General features: G+C 47.7%; 1 protein-coding gene across 4 annotated transcripts in view; it reads right to left on the reverse strand.

The window, feature by feature from the left end:
• The window catches only part of MLLT1 (MLLT1 super elongation complex subunit), a 40,302-nt gene extending 23,180 nt beyond the window's left edge, over window positions 1-17,122 (reverse strand). For 3 of the 4 annotated variants that reach the window (XM_053297875.1, XM_053297871.1, XM_053297872.1), the window contains exons 1-6: window positions 16,844-17,122; window positions 10,728-10,908; window positions 7,991-8,073; window positions 6,208-6,351; window positions 5,057-5,182; window positions 1,267-1,842 (exon numbers count right to left, since the gene is read on the reverse strand). In XM_053297875.1, coding sequence (XP_053153850.1) covers window positions 1,267-1,842; window positions 5,057-5,182; window positions 6,208-6,351; window positions 7,991-8,073; window positions 10,728-10,908; window positions 16,844-16,855 — 1,122 coding nt within the window. In that variant the 5' untranslated portion in view covers window positions 16,856-17,122. The remainder of the gene's footprint in view (window positions 1-1,266; window positions 1,843-5,056; window positions 5,183-6,207; window positions 6,352-7,990; window positions 8,074-10,727; window positions 10,909-16,843) is intronic. The other variant, XM_053297873.1, reaches the window with a different exon arrangement.
• Window positions 17,123-20,167: the final 3,045 nt, after the last annotated feature.

Below are 20,167 nucleotides of genomic sequence, written 5' to 3' on the forward strand. Positions count from 1 at the left end.
CCAGCTCAGGAAGAGTCAAAAGTAACAGGAGTACAAAAAGTGGCCATGAGCAGCACATGCCAGGATGATGGGTCTGAAGCAGAGGTCTGCAAAACCAACTCTCTGCAGCAGCCAGGCCCCTCCCCAAAGGGTGGAGTCCGGTCTCTGACCTTGGGCCGCACCCAACAAATGCAGGGCAGGGTCAGCTCAAAGCAGCGGGGGTGTGGGGATCTTCCCTAGAGCTCTTCTCTAGCCTAGAGCTGGAAAAGGGAGCAGGAAATGTCTGCGGCTGCCCTGTTCGTGAGACAACTTGGCAGCTGCCCCCTGCCACAATGATACCACAGTTCTCTTGGTCTCCCCTTCCTGGATGCACTGGCCTCCCAATTCTTTGCGTGGCTGACTCTGGGTTTCTCTGCACTTCTGCATCGCCCTTGAAGAGCCCTGGTACTTACTGGCATTCACTAGAGCAGGGATTTCCAACCTTTTAAAACCAGTGTACCCCTCCAGTCGCAAGCATTCAGCTCAAGTACCCCATAGAGAAGTTATCTGTGTGCGTACACACATGTACACTTACGCATTAAAGTCACGAGACAAATGACTCTAGTCACTGGCTTTCCAACAGATCAAGTTACTTATACGTAGTCTCACTGATGGGAGTACTCATGAGTAACTTAGTCTAGATGCAAGCCAGTAACTGGAGTCTCGTAACTGAAACATTAGAGAGGAGAGAGGGAGAGAAAATTAAACACACAGGTTCATATGTGTAACACACACACACACTTCTGCGTTACAGTTAGTGAAACAGGCTACTCTAGTCACGGTCTCACAACCACACTAAGTTACTCATAAGCAGCTTTATTGAAATTAATGGGGCAAGTTTACTTGCCGGACTAATCTCAATGGGGGTTCTGTGCTAATCTCCCGAGGCCTGCCAGGCTGAGGGGAGGGGTATGCTGAGCTTTAGCACTTAGCCAGCCAATCAGGAGCAGAGGAAGAAGATCTTCAGCTCCCATTCTGCAGCAGACAAAATGCTGGGCACGTGCCGGCTTCAAGCTGGCGATCCTCAGAATGGGAACAAAGAGCAGGGAGGCAGGAGAGCTCGGAGTAACCCCCTGGGGTACTCGTCCTCCCTGTTGGGAACCTCTGCACTACAGCATTCTGAGAGGCCCACGAATCCCAAAATCTGCTTCTCATTCCCCACTAGTCAGCCTCTTCCTCAGCCCCACTGCCTGCGAAAGACACTGGAGAAAGGAGCACCCAGATGCAGGACGGGCCAGAACTGCTCACCAGGCCTTGCCGGCTCCTCACCTCTGATTTCAAAGAGGCTTCGTCCTCCGAGTTGGACTCCTCTGCTACCACAAATGCCACCTCCAGGGGCTTTTTGATGGCCTTGGCTTCGCTTTCTGGCTTCACCTTCTCCGCTTTGGCGCTGGGCTTCTCCTTGGCTGGCTTCTTCTCGGCATACGGGGTCCGAGGGGAGGTGGCCGGGACGGTCTTGGGCCCCTTGGAGCTGCTCTTCTTGGGCTTTTTGGCACTGGGTTTCGGGGACTCCACGGTCGCGGGCCGCTTGCTGGAAGGCTTCAGCTCCGGCTGCGGGGGGCCACCCTTGGGAGAGGTGTTCTCCAGCTTGGCCTCCTTCAGGGCCAGCTTGGGCTCCTTGAAAGCGGCTTTTGGGATGGGCTTCTCCTCCTTGGGGGCCTTGTTTTCAGCGGGCTTCCGCGAGGAGTCCTTGGCGGGTTTGCTCGGCTCCCTTTCGGGGTCCCGGGAGGAGTTCTTGCTCTCAGAGTCTTTCCTGGGCCTCTCTCGGTGCTCCCGGGTCACCTTGTGGTGCTTGGAGGTTTTGCTGCCGTCTTTGCTCGCCTCCTAAGACCCGGGAAAGGGGAGACAGACCTCATCAGGGAAAATGCATCACTCAGGAGGAAAAATCCTGGGCTATTTAATGAAGAAAGACTGAGGAACCGTGGAAGCTGCCTTCTACTGAGCCAGAACCTTGGTCCATCTAGCTCAGTATTGTCTACTTTGGCAGCAGCTCTACAGGGCAGACAAAGGAACACGGGAAGTTGCCTTACACCAAGTCAGACCTTTGGTCCATCTAGTTCAAGACTGAGGAGAGGAGAACTGGTCTTGTGGTAGGAAGCAGGAATTGTCCCTTTTGCTAAGCAGAGTCTGGCCTGGTTTGCTTTTGAAGGGGAGATGACATGTGTGAGCACTGGAAGATATTCCCTTTCAGGGATGGGGCCGTTCTGGGAAGAGCACCTTCCTGCTTGCATGCAGAAGGCTCCAAGTTCCCTCCCTGGCAGCATCTCCAATATAGGGCTGAGAGATTCCTGCCGACATCGCCGCGGACCCCGGGCGCCCGGCGTGGCGCCTCGGAGAAGCCACTGCCAGTCTGGATAGACAACACTGAGCTCGATGGACAATTGATCTGACTCCGACTTAGTCCCCTGCTAACTAAGCAAAGAGGCACCTTTTCAAAGTGGCGATTCTCTTTATTGAGCAGGGGGAGAGCAACTGGCCCTATCCACCCCAGCACAGTATCCCTCCAGTGGCTGTTGCTGGTGTCTATCTTGTGTTTATTTTTTAGATTGTGAGCCCTTTTGGGGACAGGGGGCCATTTCATTTATTTATATCTATGCAAACCGCTTTGGGATCTTTTGTTGAAAAGTGGTATATAAAATATTCATCGTATTCATATCCAGCAGCTTCCTATGTATACTGACTGGCAGCAGCTCTCCAAGGTTTCAGGCAGCAGTCTCTGTGATGGCTTGCATGTTTTCAGTATGGCTTGTTAAATTTGTTGGGTTGTTATATGTGTTTTGGAATTTATGTTTGTAGCAATGTGCAACTCTGTGCAGGAGATTGATTGGGGGCAGCAGCTTTAGTGAGACCCCTGCAGGAAGGGCAGAGAGAGAGAGAGAGAGAGACAGAGAGACAGAGAGAGAGAGAGAGAAGGGGGACAGTCAGAAAGTTAAGAAGGTGGACTGGAGGCTTGGATCAAAAAAATAGTTGTGAACAAGAAGGAGGGACTTCTCTGGAGAAGAGAGAAGTGAGGCTTAAGGAGAGGCAGAGGACAAATCTGCTCTCTGCTGTAGGAAGCCTATTACCTGTTCAGGAAAAGACCTGAAACTCCAGAGAGGGGAGGCAGGTTGAAGACAACAAGCTCCCCCTTGTGGAGAAGAGTAAAGGAAAGACAGATGCTTAACTGGGTGACATCTGGAAAATACCTGCAATGCTGTAAGCTATAATTTACAGGAAATAAGATCTTATCCTGAAACCACTACGCTTATGTACATCTGTAACCTTGTAACCATTATGCTTTTAAGTGCCTGTGTCTCAACAATAAACCCTGTCATTATACTTTCCTCTCTCACGTCACTAAAAGAGAGGACTCCACGCTACTACACAGGCAAGATGGGGGAGTCGTGGATTTCTGATCCTGGATCCTGCCAGTTTAGATCTGAGTGCTGGCAGCCAAGACACTCCGACGCAGGGAAAACCCTCACAGTCCCACCCAGAAATGCTGCCAGGGATTACACCTGGGACTTTCTGTATGCCAAGCAGATTATGGCCCCATTCCCTACAAAGAGCACAGGAAGTTGCCATATACCGAGGAAGACTCTCCATCCTTCTAGACCAGGCCTGTCTACCCTGGAGCTGGTTAGGGTCTCCAGGGTTCCCGGCAGGAAACAATCTTTCCTAGCCTTCCCTGGAGATGTCAGGGTCAGGGATTGAACCTGCACTCAAGGCAAATGCTCCACCACTGAGCTGCAGTCTTTCTGAGAGCTAGAACTGCAGAGTACACAGGACCAGTGCTCCCTCCAAGGCATACGCATGCACACAAGTTTCTTGATGACTGCTCAGTTAATTTTAGCCCCACTCTGAATGTACAGACACACAAAACGCCTTGATACTGCTGCTCAGAACAAAACACATTCCGTGCACTGCAGAAGACTGAACTTGCGGTTGTGTGTTTGCTTTGGGGTGGCAGCAGAACTGAAGGAGGATATTGACAAATTAGAAAGAGTACAGAAGGAACAAAAGATCAAAACCAAGCAACCCCTGCTAATTGAGCTGAGAGACACCCTTTAAAGTGGTAATTCTCTTATGTTTAGCAGGGGGAGAGCAACTGGCCCTATCCAACCCCAGCACAACACCCCTCCAGTGGCTGCTGCTGGTATCTGCCTTGTGTGTTTGTTTGAGATTGTGAGCCCTTTGGGGACAGGGGGCCATCTTATTTATGCATTATGTATTCTTCTATGTAAACTGCCTCGAGAACTTTGGTTGAAGAGTGGTATATAACTATCCATAGTAGTAGTAAAGACATATCAAAGAAAGCTGAGAGATCTGGTCATGTTCACCCAAAGAAAAAAAGATTTAAGTCAGGGTGAAGGGTGGAGCCCTAGAAGTTCAAGAAGAGATGTACAAGGAGGGTTCGAGAAGGGATGCATACAGAATCTGTCTTCATTCTTATGGAAGCAGCAAGAAGGAATTCATTTATCTCTACCCTTTCTCTTCCCTGCCACTTAGAGAGGCTGACACTAAATTAGGGGTAAGACTGTGCAAAAGGAGAAAGAAGAATGTAAGTTTAATCTAAGAATATTTCAGTGGTGTTTTTTGGGGGGGGGGAGTGGGTTCAGCTGGGTGCAAGGGGACACTCCTCCTGCCCCTCCAGGATTTGGGGTTCTCTCTGGGCAACTGCTGGGACTTGAAAACAGCCTCCCCTCCCTCTAAAGAGTTTTCAAAAAGTGAACCCTTGTCTCGACAGACAGGCTGGTGAACTCCAGGGCAGCCAATCAGTACACCAGGTGGGTGGGACCTAGGGCATGGTTGCTGGGAATTCTGGGAACAAGGGCGATCTGTGATGGAGAAGCACAGGTGGAAAGGCTTAGTGAGGGGCATGGAGTTTGCTTCCTCATGGCAGGAGCTAGCATGGAGGTTTCTTTCACTATTTCTGTATGGAATCACAACTTTTTAAAGCACATTTAGAGACTTTTAAGCAAGTCTCATGGTTTTGGAAGTACACTTGAAAATGCAAGCACAAGCACACATCCTCTCTCATTCCTCCAAAGTGACCCACCTTTGACCCATGGGACGGCTTGGTCTTTTTAGGATCGGAGAAGGCAGAGAGTGGTATTGTGGGCAACATGGGGTAGTCCGGACTGGGCCTGGACACGGTTTCGGCTCCTTCTGGCATTACCATCATCTACGAAGGAAGTACGAATTAGTTATTAAGTATTAACCTGCTTCTACATCTAGTTGTCACTGGACAAGCCTTCATGCCCTACTCTTAAGTTCCTAAGCTGCATGCCAACAGAACCGCTGGTGTGCTGTGGGAAATGAAACACATCATTAGAGGTGCCCCAAAGTAATAATCCACAGAGGAGGCTGCCTACAGTCTCTACCTGATTCATTGTCCTGGCCTCGCCTCCGTCCAGCCAGCCTCTCTGGGGGCAGATCATTCTTATTCAGAGTTACCTGCCTTCAGAGGAGGACCACCTAGAACGCAGACTCATGAAGAAATGCAGTGGGTGGCCTCCTAGGAAGGCAGATAGTTCTTGCTCCTGAAACATTCCAAAAGCAAACTTTTTCAGTAGGACTGCAAAATTTAGTCCATGAAAAAGTGTCTCCAATCAATCAGGCAAAAGATTTTTCTAAAATAACAACGGCATTTATCATAAATACTTGCAAAAACAGAAGGTGACAGGCAGAAGCTTAAAAGAGAAAGTTCCCCCTTCACTCACACCCAGGAGGGAACACCTATTTTCAGAAAGGGCCTGCTGCAATATAGACTTGCACTGATGCTGTGCTTGACCTTGGCTTTGTATGTGGCAAAGAAACCGGGTGGCCACCTCTATGTGGCTCCTGCCTCTCTACCTGCTTCCCATCACCCTTGACCATCCCTACGCCTTGGAGACATCGGTAAGGCTCCTGCCTCCCAACAGCTCCTAAGAAGCCCCCTTTTAAGTTGCCCGTGACTGGCCTCTCTTCTCCCCAGGAGGTCACGACCCTCACTTTGAGAACTCCTGCTTTAACGGTAAAACCACTACTTGAAATTGTGCCCACAAATGTACTGATAACAATGCAAACATATCCAGAGGCCAGTCAATAAGACCCGCCCGCATTCTCTCCCGGTTCCACCCACAGACTGAATTTCACTATCAGGAGAACTGAGTGCAGTAACAGCACCTCTCCCAAACCACACCAATGCTGGGAACCCAGGTGACTCACCCCTCCGGCCTTGATCAGCTTGCGACGGAACTCATTGGTAGGGTTGTTGAAGGTCAGTTTCTCACAACGCAGGTGGTTGACGGGTGGGTTCCCCTCAAGGTTCAGGAAAAGGTCATATGTAAAGCAAACTCTTTTCGGCTCCTCCTGGAACAAAAGTAGCAAAAGCCTCGTGAAGGACCAGGGGTTAGTAATAAACAAAGAAAGCATCCTGCTTTCTGACTACAACTGGCCCAACACACAGCTTAAAATCATATTAAAAATTAAAACCACAAACTCAGTTTGGCAAAGGGGTTCTCGAACTTGGGTCCCCAGATGTTGCTGGGCTTCAATTCCCATCATCCCCAGCACAATGGCCTTTGGCCACTGTGGCTGGAGATGATGGGAGTTGTAGTCCAACAAAATCTGGGGATCAAAGTTTGAGAACCCCTGGTCTAGTACACAGAGATATACAGTTTAGCTCAGCCCAATCAATCATACACAGCTATTTGCCTGCAAGAAAAGAAAGTAGGTGCCAGATGAATCTATCTGAGAAAGCAATTCCATAATCTGGGAGGCCTCCACAGAGAAGGCCATGTTCTGGGTAGCTGCCCAACTCACCTCAGAAATGGAAGAATCTAGAGCCTGGCTTCAGCTGAAGACCTGCATGTCTGGGCAGGTTCACATGAGAGGATGTAGTCCTTTAGATGTTCAGGTCCCAAACTATTTAGGGCAGGGGTCATAAACTGAAGCCCCCCAACTGTTGCTGGACCACAATTTCCATCATCCCCAGTAACAACTGCCTGTAGCCAGGAATGATGGGAGTTGGAAGCCAACATCTGCAGGAGGACTGCAGTCTGACCCCTGATTTAGGGGGTCAAAACAAACATGACTGCACTCTATACTCCACATGCTCAGAGGTGGGGGGAGAAAAACAATCCCTCCCCTTCTTCCAGGTAGTTTGGCTCAGATACAAAGTGGAAAAACGAAACAAAATAATCCAGAACAAAAATAGTACAAAAATAATATATTTGCTTGAAGAATATGAAGAAAGAAATTGTGAAGTTTTCCTTGTGTGTGTACCAGTTTGTGAAAATACACCTGATGAAGAATCTTGCCTTGTCAACCATCCTTGAGATGGTTAGCTTTTATATCGCTTGGCACTCATTGTTTTGGATTCTTTGGTTTGGTTTTTCATTCTGATTTAGAGAGCTTCCCTTTTATGCACCGTTTACAAAGAGGAAAGTTCCTAGCATGAAGGGCTTGACAAGGGTAACAAAATGCACTTGGATGGTGCAAAGTGCAAGGGCATCCAGGTGGCCAGGGAGGGTGGATGGCAGAAACTGAGTAACAGGAGCGCTTCAGCAAAATGTCTTCTCAAGAGGCAAATCAAGACAGCCCTTCATTTATTTACTACATTTATATCCTGCTCAGGAGCCCAGAGACACATAATACATAATTATGATAATGGAAACATAATACATGATTATGTTTATTCTCACAACACTCCTGTGAGGTTGGCTAGGACAAGAGATCAGTGACTGGCCCAAAATGTACATGAGAGTGCAATACTGTACAATATACATGAAATAATACACAAACCGCCTCAGTGCTTTCTTACCAGTGAAAGCTGTGAGCAAGCTGCGGGTTAACCACAGCTTGGTTAAAATCTGGTGGGCAAACTAAGGTCAGCTGAAGGGAGCCCTTTTGAGGCCAAACTTGCCCTAGAGGCTGCTGGTTGTTCATCCTTGTTTTCAAGGAACTAAACTGGAGGGGTGGCAGGGAGAAGGAGAAAAGGGAAGAATACCTTATTTTTGAAGTAGACTTCAATGGGCATGATGAAGCCAGCATAGCCAGATTCCTCCACTTTGTAAGGGGGCTCCTTGCAGACTGCAAAAGAAAGCAGAGAAACAGCATGAGACACATCCGAGTACAGAGTAAAAGCAGGGGAGACCAGAAACTGGGTGGCCATAGGCAAGCCACTCTCTGCCTGCCTCCCCTCCACGCAAAATGGGGACCATAATACCGACCTCTCAGAGGGCTGCAGTAAAGATTACAAGGTAACGCATTTGAAGGCCTCTGAAGCCCTACGTGAATGCTAAATGGTATTCATAAAACAATCCTAAAGCACAGCAGCCATATATCAGACTTTATGTTTTACAAGTGTACAGAGTTCTGCACACTCGTACGTGTGTTTGTGTGAATTACTGTACCTGCATTCATTTTAAAAATGAACCTGGGTACGGCTCCTCAAATACAGGGGACAAATAGGAAGTGTACTGCGGCACCTGAGGTCAACTTAATGTGTGAATAACTGTACTTGTGTAGAGATCATTTTGTACTCTGCACACTCATTGTGTGAGTGTTCAACATAACATGTGAATAGGGCTAGTGTCAACATTAAAGTGGACAATCCTTACTGCCTGATGGAATTTATCATTAAAATATTTATATGTTGCTTTTCAACAAAAACATTCTCAAAGCAGCTTACTATGACGACAACTAAGAAGATTTATGTACCGCTCTTCAACCAAAGTTCTCAAAGTGGTTTACATAGAAAATAATACATAAACAAGATGGCCCCCTGTCCTCAAAGGCCTCACAATCTAAAAAGAAACACAAGGCGGATACCAGCAACAGCCACTGGAGGGATGTTGTGCTGGGGTTGGATAGGGCCAGTTGCTCTCCCCCTGCTAAATATAAGAGAATCGCCACTTTAAAAGGTGTCTCTTTGCTCATTTAGTAGGGTTACACAGCAACAGGGTTGATTTGATATAAATCACGATTTAAATCGCTTCACAGGACTCAATTTTAACGATTTAATCAGCTTTTAAATTACTAGTTGGGAAGATTCTATTTAATAATCATTTACTATAAAAATACATTCTTGTTGTCCAATATAATATTAATACAAATTTAGAGATTGATGTAGATTTCATTTTTAGAAGGTAGGTACACACTTCTCATAATGCTGTTTCATTCGGGCAACCAGACCTTGCATTTTGTTGTTGCACTGTTTGCATTTTGCATGCATGCCTTTCTTACCCACAGGTACAGGAACTTCATTAAAATATTCCCAAATGGGATCTCTCTTATGACTTGCTGACATGATAGTTGTTTCCATTCTACAATGGAAGATATGATCAGAAAAAGTTTCCTCAGGACTACATGAATATGTTCTGTTCACTTTTGGTTTCACTTTCTATTCCCCTCCCAATGCCTTTATATCCAAATTCCTCCTCTTCGCTCAGCTCTACTCCATCCCCACAAATCTTCTATTCATTCATTAACCTTTGTCTTTGGGGTTTTTTTGGCGGGAGGGGAGCAAAGGCTTGACTGTGTGTGCGTGCTGCATGCACACCACCTGCAGAATAGGACTGATCAGGTCTGTTATCTCTCACCCCCGTAAGGAGGAGGAATTTGGATATAAAGGCACCAGGAGGGGAATAGAAAGTGAAACCAAAAGTGAACAGAACATATTCATGTAGTCCTGCTGTTAACATGTTCATAAAATATAATTAGAAGTTATGAGTAATATTCATGATGGTATCTTTGACCTAGGTTCTTCATGAACTGGGTTTTTAAAAATCAAGTAAAAAATAATAATCTGGTGTACATTTTTTAAAATATCAAATTTTTTAAAAAAAGTTTTTAAAAATCATGGACCTGCACAGCAGAAGTATGAGAAAATGGTTCCCTGTCCCAAAGAGGCTCACCATCTAAACAGAAACACAGGGGAGATGCCAATAAGAACCAATGGGAGGGATGTTATGCTGGTCTGAATAGGGACAGATGCTTTCCTCCTGCTACATATCAGGAAGTCACCACTTTAAAAGATGCCCCTTTGCCCAGTTGGTAGGCACTGTCAACCTCCCCCGCCCCATCCCCTGCGCCCAAAGTTCCAGCTGGACTCAGGGGCTGGCTAAAGAGGAAAAACAGCCGGAGGCAGCATCCCTAACTTGCCTTGGCAATGTTGATCATTTAAGTCCCGGTCCACGGGTCTTCTACCTGGGAACCCTCCACCTTTCTCTATTTGGCGGGGTGGGGTGGGGGAGAGAACTACCATAAACCGTTTTTTTTGTTTATTTTTATAAGCTAACCTGACACACAACAAATTTTCAAAACCCTAGACACTATCACCACATTTCGAAGAGCATGGTTCAGTCATGGTGCTTGAGTTTACCAATCCAATGCACATTTTTGAGTGGGAGCAGAGGGGTGGGGTTGAACATTTTCCATGGAAATGTTTCCATTTCTAAAAAGGCATTAGGCTCATTCACGTGAAGATAAAAAAGTTGAAGCTTCCTACCCAAGTCCGGAAGCTGTGCGGACTCCTGTTTTCAGATTATATACTAGTGAAAAAGCAAGGTAGGCTGGACCAGGGCAAAGGTCTGCCTAGTCCAGCATCCGGATTGCCACACTAGCCTGCCTAATGCTTCCCGGTAGCCCAGAGAAACACACGTTTGCACAGTCCTTATACTGTGTAAAGGAAACCACATACCACCCACTGCTGACACTGTGCACGCACAAGCACACACACTCACCACGTTTCGGTTTAGGGAAGCTCTGATGTAGCCGAAAGACCACCCTCTCCACAAAGTGCTGAATCTCAAACTGCTCCGGGCCACGCACAAATACCATCCAGTCATGGGTGAACCCCTCGGTGGTGGGCTTCTTTCGCAACTGGGCACGGTGCCCCAGCTCCAACTTCACCTGGACCGTGCACTAGAAAGGGAAAGGAAGACGTTCAGTGGAGGATTGGAATAGGATAGGGGTGAAGTTGATTACAGCACGGTTTTAACAAGAAGAGCCAACCCAACCATAAGGACAGCCCTGCTGGATCAAGCTCAAGGCCCATTCAGTCCAGCATCCTGTGTCACACAGTGGCCCACCAGATGCCTCCAAGAAGCCCACAGGCAAGAGGAGAGGGCATGCCCTCACTTCTGCTGTTGCTGCCCTGCAATTGATATTCAGAGACATCTTGCCTCTGAGGCTGGAGGTGGCCTATATCTCTCAGACTAGTCCTGTTTTCTGTGAACCACCATATATATTTGGATTTCTCTGACAAACCGCCACCTTCACCATATATATTTGGATTTCTCTGACAAACCACCACTTCAACTCTTAAGAGTCAATATAGTTTCTATCTTATTGCTTAAATGCTTCCCGAATGGGTCATGAGCTGAAGAAAGGGAAAGGTATGTTCATCTGTAGACAGCCTTGCTCTAAATGTACGTTTTTTAACAGGAGATGTTCTGGCCCAATTTAGCTAAATCTGAGAACCACCCAATAATAGAGGCTTTCAAACTGTATTCAGGGGAACCTTGGAAGTTTATCAGAGGTTCCCCAACAAGCAGATCAGTCATGGCAGACACGTTTTCTTGATAGACTCTTGTCTGCCTACTAAAATCCCCTATTGAAATCATACAGTGTGCTTGATCTAGAAATGCTCTTCCATCAAGAGCTAAAGCAAAGATCTTTCTATATTGACTTGGGGCAAGACCACAATAAAATGAGTGCCTCATTTCCTTCACTAAGCTGGAGAATTTGGGAGCATTTATATAAAGGGGAGACTGGAAATGTTTGTATTGGAAATGTTTGTAAGTTGTCTTAAAGGTTTTATAAGGATTTCAGTACAAATAATATCTATATAAAGCTTTGAAAATAACATCTGAACTGAATTAACTGTCTTTTATTGGTTTTCTTTAAAACAACCAAATCTTTCAATGACTATCAGGAAAAAGTTTGAAATATTTATGCAGCACAAAAAATTACTTTTAAAGTTTTGTTTACTAATGCAGAAGTCAAACAAACATGCAAAATCAAATCACAACTTATTCAGGGCATCAGAACATTTCCCGGAAGTTCTTCCATTAATTTCCCCACAACGTATATCTCTCTCCCTCGAGTAGCTTCAAGTATGGCGTGAGCTTCCACCGCATTGTCCAAAGGGCAAACACATATCTGAAGCTTGTGAGTGCAAGTCACCCTTAAGACTTAAAAATGGAAGGACCCAAAGGCATTTGCCCATCTGCCTCTGTGGTACTTTCCAAAGACTGAACTGACCCAGCAGAAAAAAGTGTACATGCTCTCTCTTGTACCCGAGTCCATTTTTAGTAATCCACGTTGTTTAGAGGGATGGGGCCAGAGCTCAGTGGTACAGCAACTGCTTTGCGTGAGGAAGGGCCCAGATTCAATTCCTGACATCTCTAGCTGGGGTTGGAAAATATCCTTGCCCGAAAGCCTGGAGAGCTGCTGCCAGTCAGTGCAGGCAACACTGAGCAAGATGGGCCCAAAGCCCAACTCAATAGAAGACAACTTCCTCTGTTCAATGATGGGGCCAGAGCTCAGTGGAAGAGCCCCTGCCTTGCACGCAGAAGGTCCCAGGTTCAGTCCCTGGCAGCATCTCCAGGTACGGCTGGGAGAGACCCCTGTCGGAAGCCCTGGAGAGCTGCTGCCAGTCAGAGAAGACAATCCTCCTGAGTTATATGGGCCAATGGTCTGACTTGATAGAAGACAGCTTTGTCTGTACCAATGTATGAAGCAACTGAACAGGGATGAGTCAAACCTGAGGAAGCAGGCTCATGACAACACAATTACCATCAGAATTCCCCAAATATCATGTTCGTGTGTATGTATATGGGGGGAGGGGTGTCCCACTGTGAGGTCAATCAGGCTGAGAGCCTGCGCCTTGCCCCCAGCCAGCCACCAAGCACTGAAACCAGAGAACTGAACCTGAACTTTTGTGGTCCAACCCCTCTGCCCCCAACTCTACCCTGGGCCATTTCCAAGCAGAGTGTGTGTATTTTCCACACATGTAACTCTTTGGTGAACGGTGCCATATACACATGCACACAGAGCACACCATGTGGCGATGGCACCATCTGGTGACCTGTGCATGTAAGAGATCCACCGCAGATCTAGCACGGTGGGCTGAAGCGTCCCACGTCCTCACATCACCTGAAAAAGCAACACTTGTCAAGGGAGTCCATTCACACTCCCAGCTGCCAAGTGCCCAAGTGCATGGTCACTAAGAGACAAGAACAGCATGACCCAGGCCTTGGCACAGGAGAAGCGATTCTGTCGACAAATGTTGCACTTGAGGAGAGATTTAAAAGGCACACAGAGCTGCAATGGGCCCATTCACACATGCAAGTCTTAAAGCAAGAAAAAGCAGGTGCAAACCGGCCCGAGAAGGCAAAACGGTCCACTTGTAAAACATATCACTGTTTCTACTACTACTACAGTGGACTTGGCATCACCCCCAACTATACACATGGAATGCGTGGCATGTTTTTATGTACCCCAAATGATGTTAGAGTGCACACCAACACACAGAGAGATACTGTATGCATATGCTGTAAGACAGTAAATATGAACCCAGGGTTCAACACATCCCAATACCCAATAGAAATGTAACTGTGGCACCTAGACTAGGATATTCAGAGGCAGAGTTATTTAATCAAGTCTTTGTTTGTCCCAGGCAGCCCAATTTCTGTTCTAATTACATTATTTGTAAAGGGGACAAATTGAAGCACATCTCCCCTCTCCCCCACACAATGTCTATCATCAAAGTCCAGTAATTTTGTCAAGTGTCCATTGTCTGGCTCCTAAATCCAAATTAAATTTGTCAAGGCCTGATATAAATCTAACCCTGATACGTAATAGGTGTGTATTAATAGAATGCAATACACAGCAAGCGTGCGCACACCCAGACATGTTCATTACACAAATCACATGCCAGGCTAATTAGAGTTTAGAAAACACACTAAGTATTGACAGCACCTCGTATATCTTATCTCAGCAACCTTTACATGCTGAGATTTGCTAGTGATACTAGTAAAATATCTTGCAGTTTGCAAGCGTGCCTCCTGTACCACAAAGTCCAGACTTTCTGTGACTAAAAGTATCCAAGAAAACTGCCAAAGTTTGTTTGAACTCTAACCATGCTTTCCCAATGGGGGAGTTTTCATTTATGATTTTTTCCATGATTTTCAATTTTGTTGGTAGCCTGGGAGAGGTCTAGAACCTGCCTGTGAAAATGGCATGCTTCCGTCTTTCGTGGTTTGGTCTGGGAATTTCATGTCCATGAGTCATCGAGGCTAAAGCAGCTTTACACATGTAGATACCAGGCCTTGAGGAGTCACAGTGGACACTTGGCAAAATTACAGGACTCAGTGATGGGCATTTGAGTGGCGGGGGGAAGAGTAAATGTGCTTCTCATAACAAACTTAGAACAGAATCAGGGCTGCCTGGGAGAAATAAAATTTTTATTAAATAACTCTACCTCTCAATATCCTAGCCCAAGCACCACAGTTAAATCGTTAGGAGGGGAGAAGGGAAAAAATTTATATATATATATATATATATATATATATATATATATATATATATGAAATATGTGCAACTCGTGTAAGCATTATACCTGCACAGGAATTTAAATCTGGTTGGAACAAGGCAAACAAACTGGCTTAATCCAGCCAAGATGGAAGTGTGCCCAGCTGCAGAACTGGGGATAGAGGAACAACACGCTCCCCTTGAACATTCAGTTTCCAAGCCTAGCTCCTACCTTGTACCTGGATGCCCAGGTGGCAGCCATGGCCAGAAGTTAGCATGCCAGCTGCACCTGTGCTTAGACAAGACAGATCAGCCCAAGGGGTGGGGGGAGAACAGGACATGCTTCAGCCACATCCAGTAAGAATTCCTTAGGGTATTCTCTGTGGGGTCACTGCCCCCTCCCTACAACCCTCTCCCACACTGATGGGGGAGAAGCCACCCAGCCTCCAATCAGGCCCTTCAGCCTCTTCCTCCTCTCATAAACATGCTCAGCATATGGTGGAGAATCTGAGCTATATATGATGACGTCCCAGTTCGAATATTGCCTCTGGTATGCCCTCAGCATCCTTCCCAAGATGGGAGAAATAATACAGGTTGACCTTACAGAATTATTGTGACTGGAACAAGCTAATATCTGTGAAGCACTCTAAACACAGCGCTACATCAACACCAAGTATCATCAGTTTAAGGTAGGGGTGTGTACGTGTGTAAGTGGCTGCTCTTGTGCCCCTGCCCCTCATAACGTGAGGGGTCACCTAGCTCTCAAATACAAGCAAGGCCCAATGCCACCAGTGGTCCCTCTAATTTTTTTCATCTCTGTATGGAATGAGTTTTGTTCTGGCTGGCAATATCAAGGCACTGTGTGCGCACATGCATTCAGAATGGGGCCTTCCTAATTCAACCTGAGCAGGATCTAAAATTAACTGAGCGGACATCAGAAAACTTGTGAGCGGGCACATGTGAGCACACCTAGAGGGAACAGTGAATGCCACCCCCCAACTTGGGGTGTGCCTAGATAAGAAAGTAGCACCTGCCCCTGGAAGTGCAGACTCCTTCCTCCACTGAGAGCAAGGAGAGACTAAGCTTCCACATACAACCAACTCCAACCCCCACCCCGTCATTTTGCCTGGGGAATATCTGTGGGGAAATCAGATATCAGCCAATGTGAGGAGGAGGTGGTGGCTGCTCTCACCCCACCCCCAGACATCCCCTGGGGGAAGGGCCAAGCTGCTAAAGGCAACCAAGCCCTCCCCCTCATTTGCCAAGGACCTTTATTTTGGGAGAGGTGATGGTGAGGGCAACATTGTACCCAGCTCTTCACATCTGGAGGGACCACTTAATCCATGTTTTTTTAAAAAGGTGGAGGAAGCAGCCACCAGCCTTCCAAAGTCAAATCCCTCCTGTCCAAGGAACATAAGAAGCTGTATTATACTGAATCAGAGTCTTGGCCCAACTTGCTCAGTATTGTCTGCTCTGACTGGCAGCAGCTCTCCAAGGTTTCAGGTAGGAGCCTTTCCCAGCCCTACCTGGAGATGTTGCTAGGGACTGAACCTGGGGCCCTTCTGTATGTAAAGCTCTACGACTAAGCTACAGGCCGTCCTCTAAACTGCAAAGCTGCCGCCTACTGAGTCAGACCCTTGGTTCATCTAGCTCAGTATTTTCTACACTGACAGAGAGTAGTTTTCCAGGATTTCAGGCAGGGGTATTCCCCAGCCCTACCAGGAGATGCTGCCAGGAACTGAAGTTGGGACCTTCTGGATGCAAGACTAGTGTGCTATTACAAAGCTTTGACCTCTCAATACAAGCTTTCTTCTGGTGAGGTGATTAGTCTGTCTAGCTCAGTACTGTCTACACTGGTTGGCAACATCTCTCCAGGGTTTCAGGCAGATGTCTGCTCCAGTTCTACCTGCTACAGACCCATCCCCTTCAGCCCTCTCCCTTGGGGAGCATATTGCACACCCCCAGTGCTTCTTCCTGACAGGGTGAGGTGCTTGGCTGCTGGGTATCCTTTATTTGGGGAGAAGAAACCAGCTTTGAAGGAGCTAATGGGAAGGGTGTGTGTGGAGGGAAACAAAGGCAGCAGTCCCTCTCTCTGGAAGAACACCCCCCCCCCCAAGGAAAGGAGTGGGGGCAAACTCTCAGGCACATTGGCCCCACCCATGGCAGACGACCACGCCCATGGAGGTGGGGCCCAGGCTCCGGGGCTCCTCCCACTGGCAGGCTGCCACGCCCCCAGAAGTAAGCCACGCCCCAATGGGCGGGGAGGAGCCCCCAGGAGGCGGCAGCGCCTCCCCTTTCCTTGTGCGCAGGCGCCGTTCCTCACCTGATTGTCCATGGCTGGGCCCGGCCTGCGTCTCTCCCTCCTTCGGCGCCTGCCTTGCTCTCCTTCCCTCCCGGCTTCGGGCCTGGCCTGGGCGGGCTCCCCTCAGGGCTCCGCTCCTGCTTCTTCTCGCCGTCGTCTCCTCATGGCTCGCTCGGGCTCGGTCTCCCTCTCGCGAGCGCCCGTCGCCGCCTCGTCTGCCGCCGCGCTCGGCTCGGCTCGGCCCGGCCCCCCTGCGCGTCTGCCTTTCGCTTCTCCGCCTCCACGCCGGAAGCGGAAGCCCTCCGTCAAGGCGGTGGGGACTAGAGACAGGCGGCCGCCACAACCAATGGGAGCGTGCCGGCCCATGAGTCCATCAGGGGGCAGCTACACCAATGGCGAAACGGGGAGAAGTGGAAGGAGGCGGTGATTTTGGAGGCGGCGGCGCGGCGTTGTCAGGGCGACGGGAAGGAGGCTACGCTCAGTCGGTCTGCGAGAGGAGTCTGGAGGGCGAATCAAGGCGCTAGGTCTCATCGAGGCGGAGGCTCCTGCACGGCAGGGGAAATCCCTGCGGCACTCTCCTATGCTGTTTTTTCTCTTATTTTGTGGGATAGTTTAAATAGATTCCTTTTTTTAAAGGGGGGGGGGGAACTAGCCTGAGTTGCAATAAAACCTAAAACAGGGGTTATCAAACTTTGGTCCCCAGATATTGTGGGACTACAGCTCCCATAATCCCCTACTGTCGTGGCCAAAGGCCCTAAAATATTCCCTCAACACATTTTTTTTTTAAAAAGCACTCTGGCATGGTAGTTTTTCTTCTAGGAATGAACTGAAATGTATGCTCCAAAAAGAAGATGATGATGATTATATTGGTCCTGGCCAGTATCAACTGGCATACAAAACATTAAGATCCTAATTTTTTTTTTAAGCCACAATTGTATTACCATCCTTGCAGTAATATGATTGTGGCTAGCTTTTTAAAAAAATGCTTATTTTAGCATCTGTGCTGACCCCTCTGTACCACAAAATAATCTCCACATAGAAAGCAATCTGTGTAGGATACTAACACACCCTGCACTATGATGTGGCTGCTCTTCCTATAGAGAATGAGTGCAAATGTATATAAAATATCTCTGAATTCAGAAAGCTAGCACCTGGGTAAGAAGGCTAAGCCGTAACCCATTTCCCCCTCTGCAAGTTTCCTATGTGAACAGGTTTTTGTGGGGAGCAGGGGCATGATCAAGAAACATTAAAACTCCCTTGGGATAGCAAACTACCAGGTGAGAAAAGATTTCCAGCTTGGCTTTTGCCATGGGAAGCCCATTTTCTATGTGAAGAGATTTAGAATTCTCCTGTATACAATCCACCCTCCAAATCCAGTACCCAGAAGGTAAACATGCAAAGAGGAAGGCTGGGCTAGAACCTAGTTTTCCATGTGGAGGGAATTCCCTGCCCCGTCATGTGGAAGAGTATTCAAATATGCTAGTCCACATCTGCAGAATGAAGTGGTGGTGATAACAACAATGTCCTTAACACTTGTACAGTGCAGGAATTCTTTCTCTAGAACAGGGTTAGTTGACCTGAGCGTCTTCAGATGTTGTTGGACTACAACTCCCATCATCCTTGGTCACCATTATGGTTGGGTCCAGCATCTGGAGACCCCAGGTTAGGAACTTCTGCATACAACATTAGCAAAAACAAAACAAAAACAATATGCCCATTTGGGTTCTCTTTACAGAAATCCAGTTTTAAAATCCACCAGTTAGATCCAAGGGACAGTTATGAACTAAAGTTCAGTTGAGGTTTGATCCCATTGCCAGGACCAAAGCAGCTAATGTTAGAAAAGCAAACACTGGGTTTTTTAAAAAAAATTAACGATTGGGATCTTTTAGCTGGTGTAGAAAACAGATATGTTTTCCGTTTACACAGAATTATAAACCACTTCCACAGATCCCAGCATAAACTGGACACATTCCATAACCAGCCCAGTGTTTTATGCTCACAAGATGTCAGCAACTGATCACTAAGATGAAGTCCTTTGGTGACCTCTAGGGAGGTCACTTTAGACCCATTAACACAACTTGGTTCCCAAATCACTACCAGCCCCCAGGGCACCTCTAAAATCAGGCACAATAGGCCTGTGTGTGCAACCAGTGGACCACAGGGCAGAAGCACCCCCATCAGTATCAAGGGCTATGAGACAGGATAGCTAAAGGGAACCCTCAGGTCCAGAGGCAGTTTACCTTAGATGTTGAAGATGAACCAGGAGGCATCTGGCTGGCAGCTGCTAGAAACAGGAGGGTGGCCTAGACGGACCTTTTCTCTTTTTCTTATAGTGGGTCCACTAGTGACTCTTTTTACAGTGCCCTCCTCTTTATCAGATGCCAAGCCAGGGCTGACCTCTTGTTTTTAGATGGATGCAGAAAAGATGCAATTGTTAAGTCCCTTGGGGCTGCATTTGAAAGTTGCTTTATCGCTGCTTAGATTTGATCAACCACTTGTGGAGGTGTTGTGCCATTCATTGTTAGGCTGGTGTTTTATCTGATGCAACTTCAACACATACAAACGTTTGAAGCTGTCTTATACTGAGTCAGGCGTTGAGTGTGTGAGTGCAGCATTGCCTGCTCTGACTGGCAGAAACTCAGGCCCTGCCAAGTTTATTTTTGGCAGCAGATGGCAGGGTTTGAACCCTGGATAGAATCAGAGACGGTCAGATTTGGAAGGCATCAGAGATCTTCTAGTCCAGTGGTTCTCAACAGGGGTTAGTAGAGCCCTCCTTCCTCTCCACACTACTTGTTCCACATCTGAGGATCACTCACTTGAAGCCAACATGTTCTCAGCTATGTGTCCCCTGCAGAAAGGGAGGGAGGAGGGAGAAGATCCTCCTACTCTGGTCTTGATTGGCTGGCTATGTGCTGAAGATCACCATACTCCCGCCCCTCAGCCTGACTGACAGGCTTCAGAAAATTAGCACTGAGTACTCCCATTGAAATTAGTAGGACCGGTTAATTTGTCCCATTATTTTCAGTGAGGTTGCTGATGATTAACAGGGTGGATATGAGCAAATGCCTGGAGTAGCCCCGCGGTTTCTGGCTGACTTTCAAGCCGGCCCATCCCCTCCTGCCGCCACCTCCTCACCCTGGCGGCTGGGCCCGTCACCACCTCCTCGCTGCTGCCACCTCCCCACCGTGGCTGGGCCCGCCGCTGCTGCCTCCCCGCCATGGCCAGGCCCACTGCCGCTGCCTCCCCACTGAGGCCAGGCCCGCCGCCGCCTCCACAATGCCACCGCCTCGCCTGCCTCTCCTTGCCGCCGCCATTAGCTTCCGGTTTGGTGAATAACGGCCCAGC

The sequence above is a fragment of the Hemicordylus capensis genome, chromosome 2 (assembly GCF_027244095.1).
Source record: "Hemicordylus capensis ecotype Gifberg chromosome 2, rHemCap1.1.pri, whole genome shotgun sequence".
Classification (NCBI taxonomy): domain Eukaryota; kingdom Metazoa; phylum Chordata; class Lepidosauria; order Squamata; family Cordylidae; genus Hemicordylus; species Hemicordylus capensis.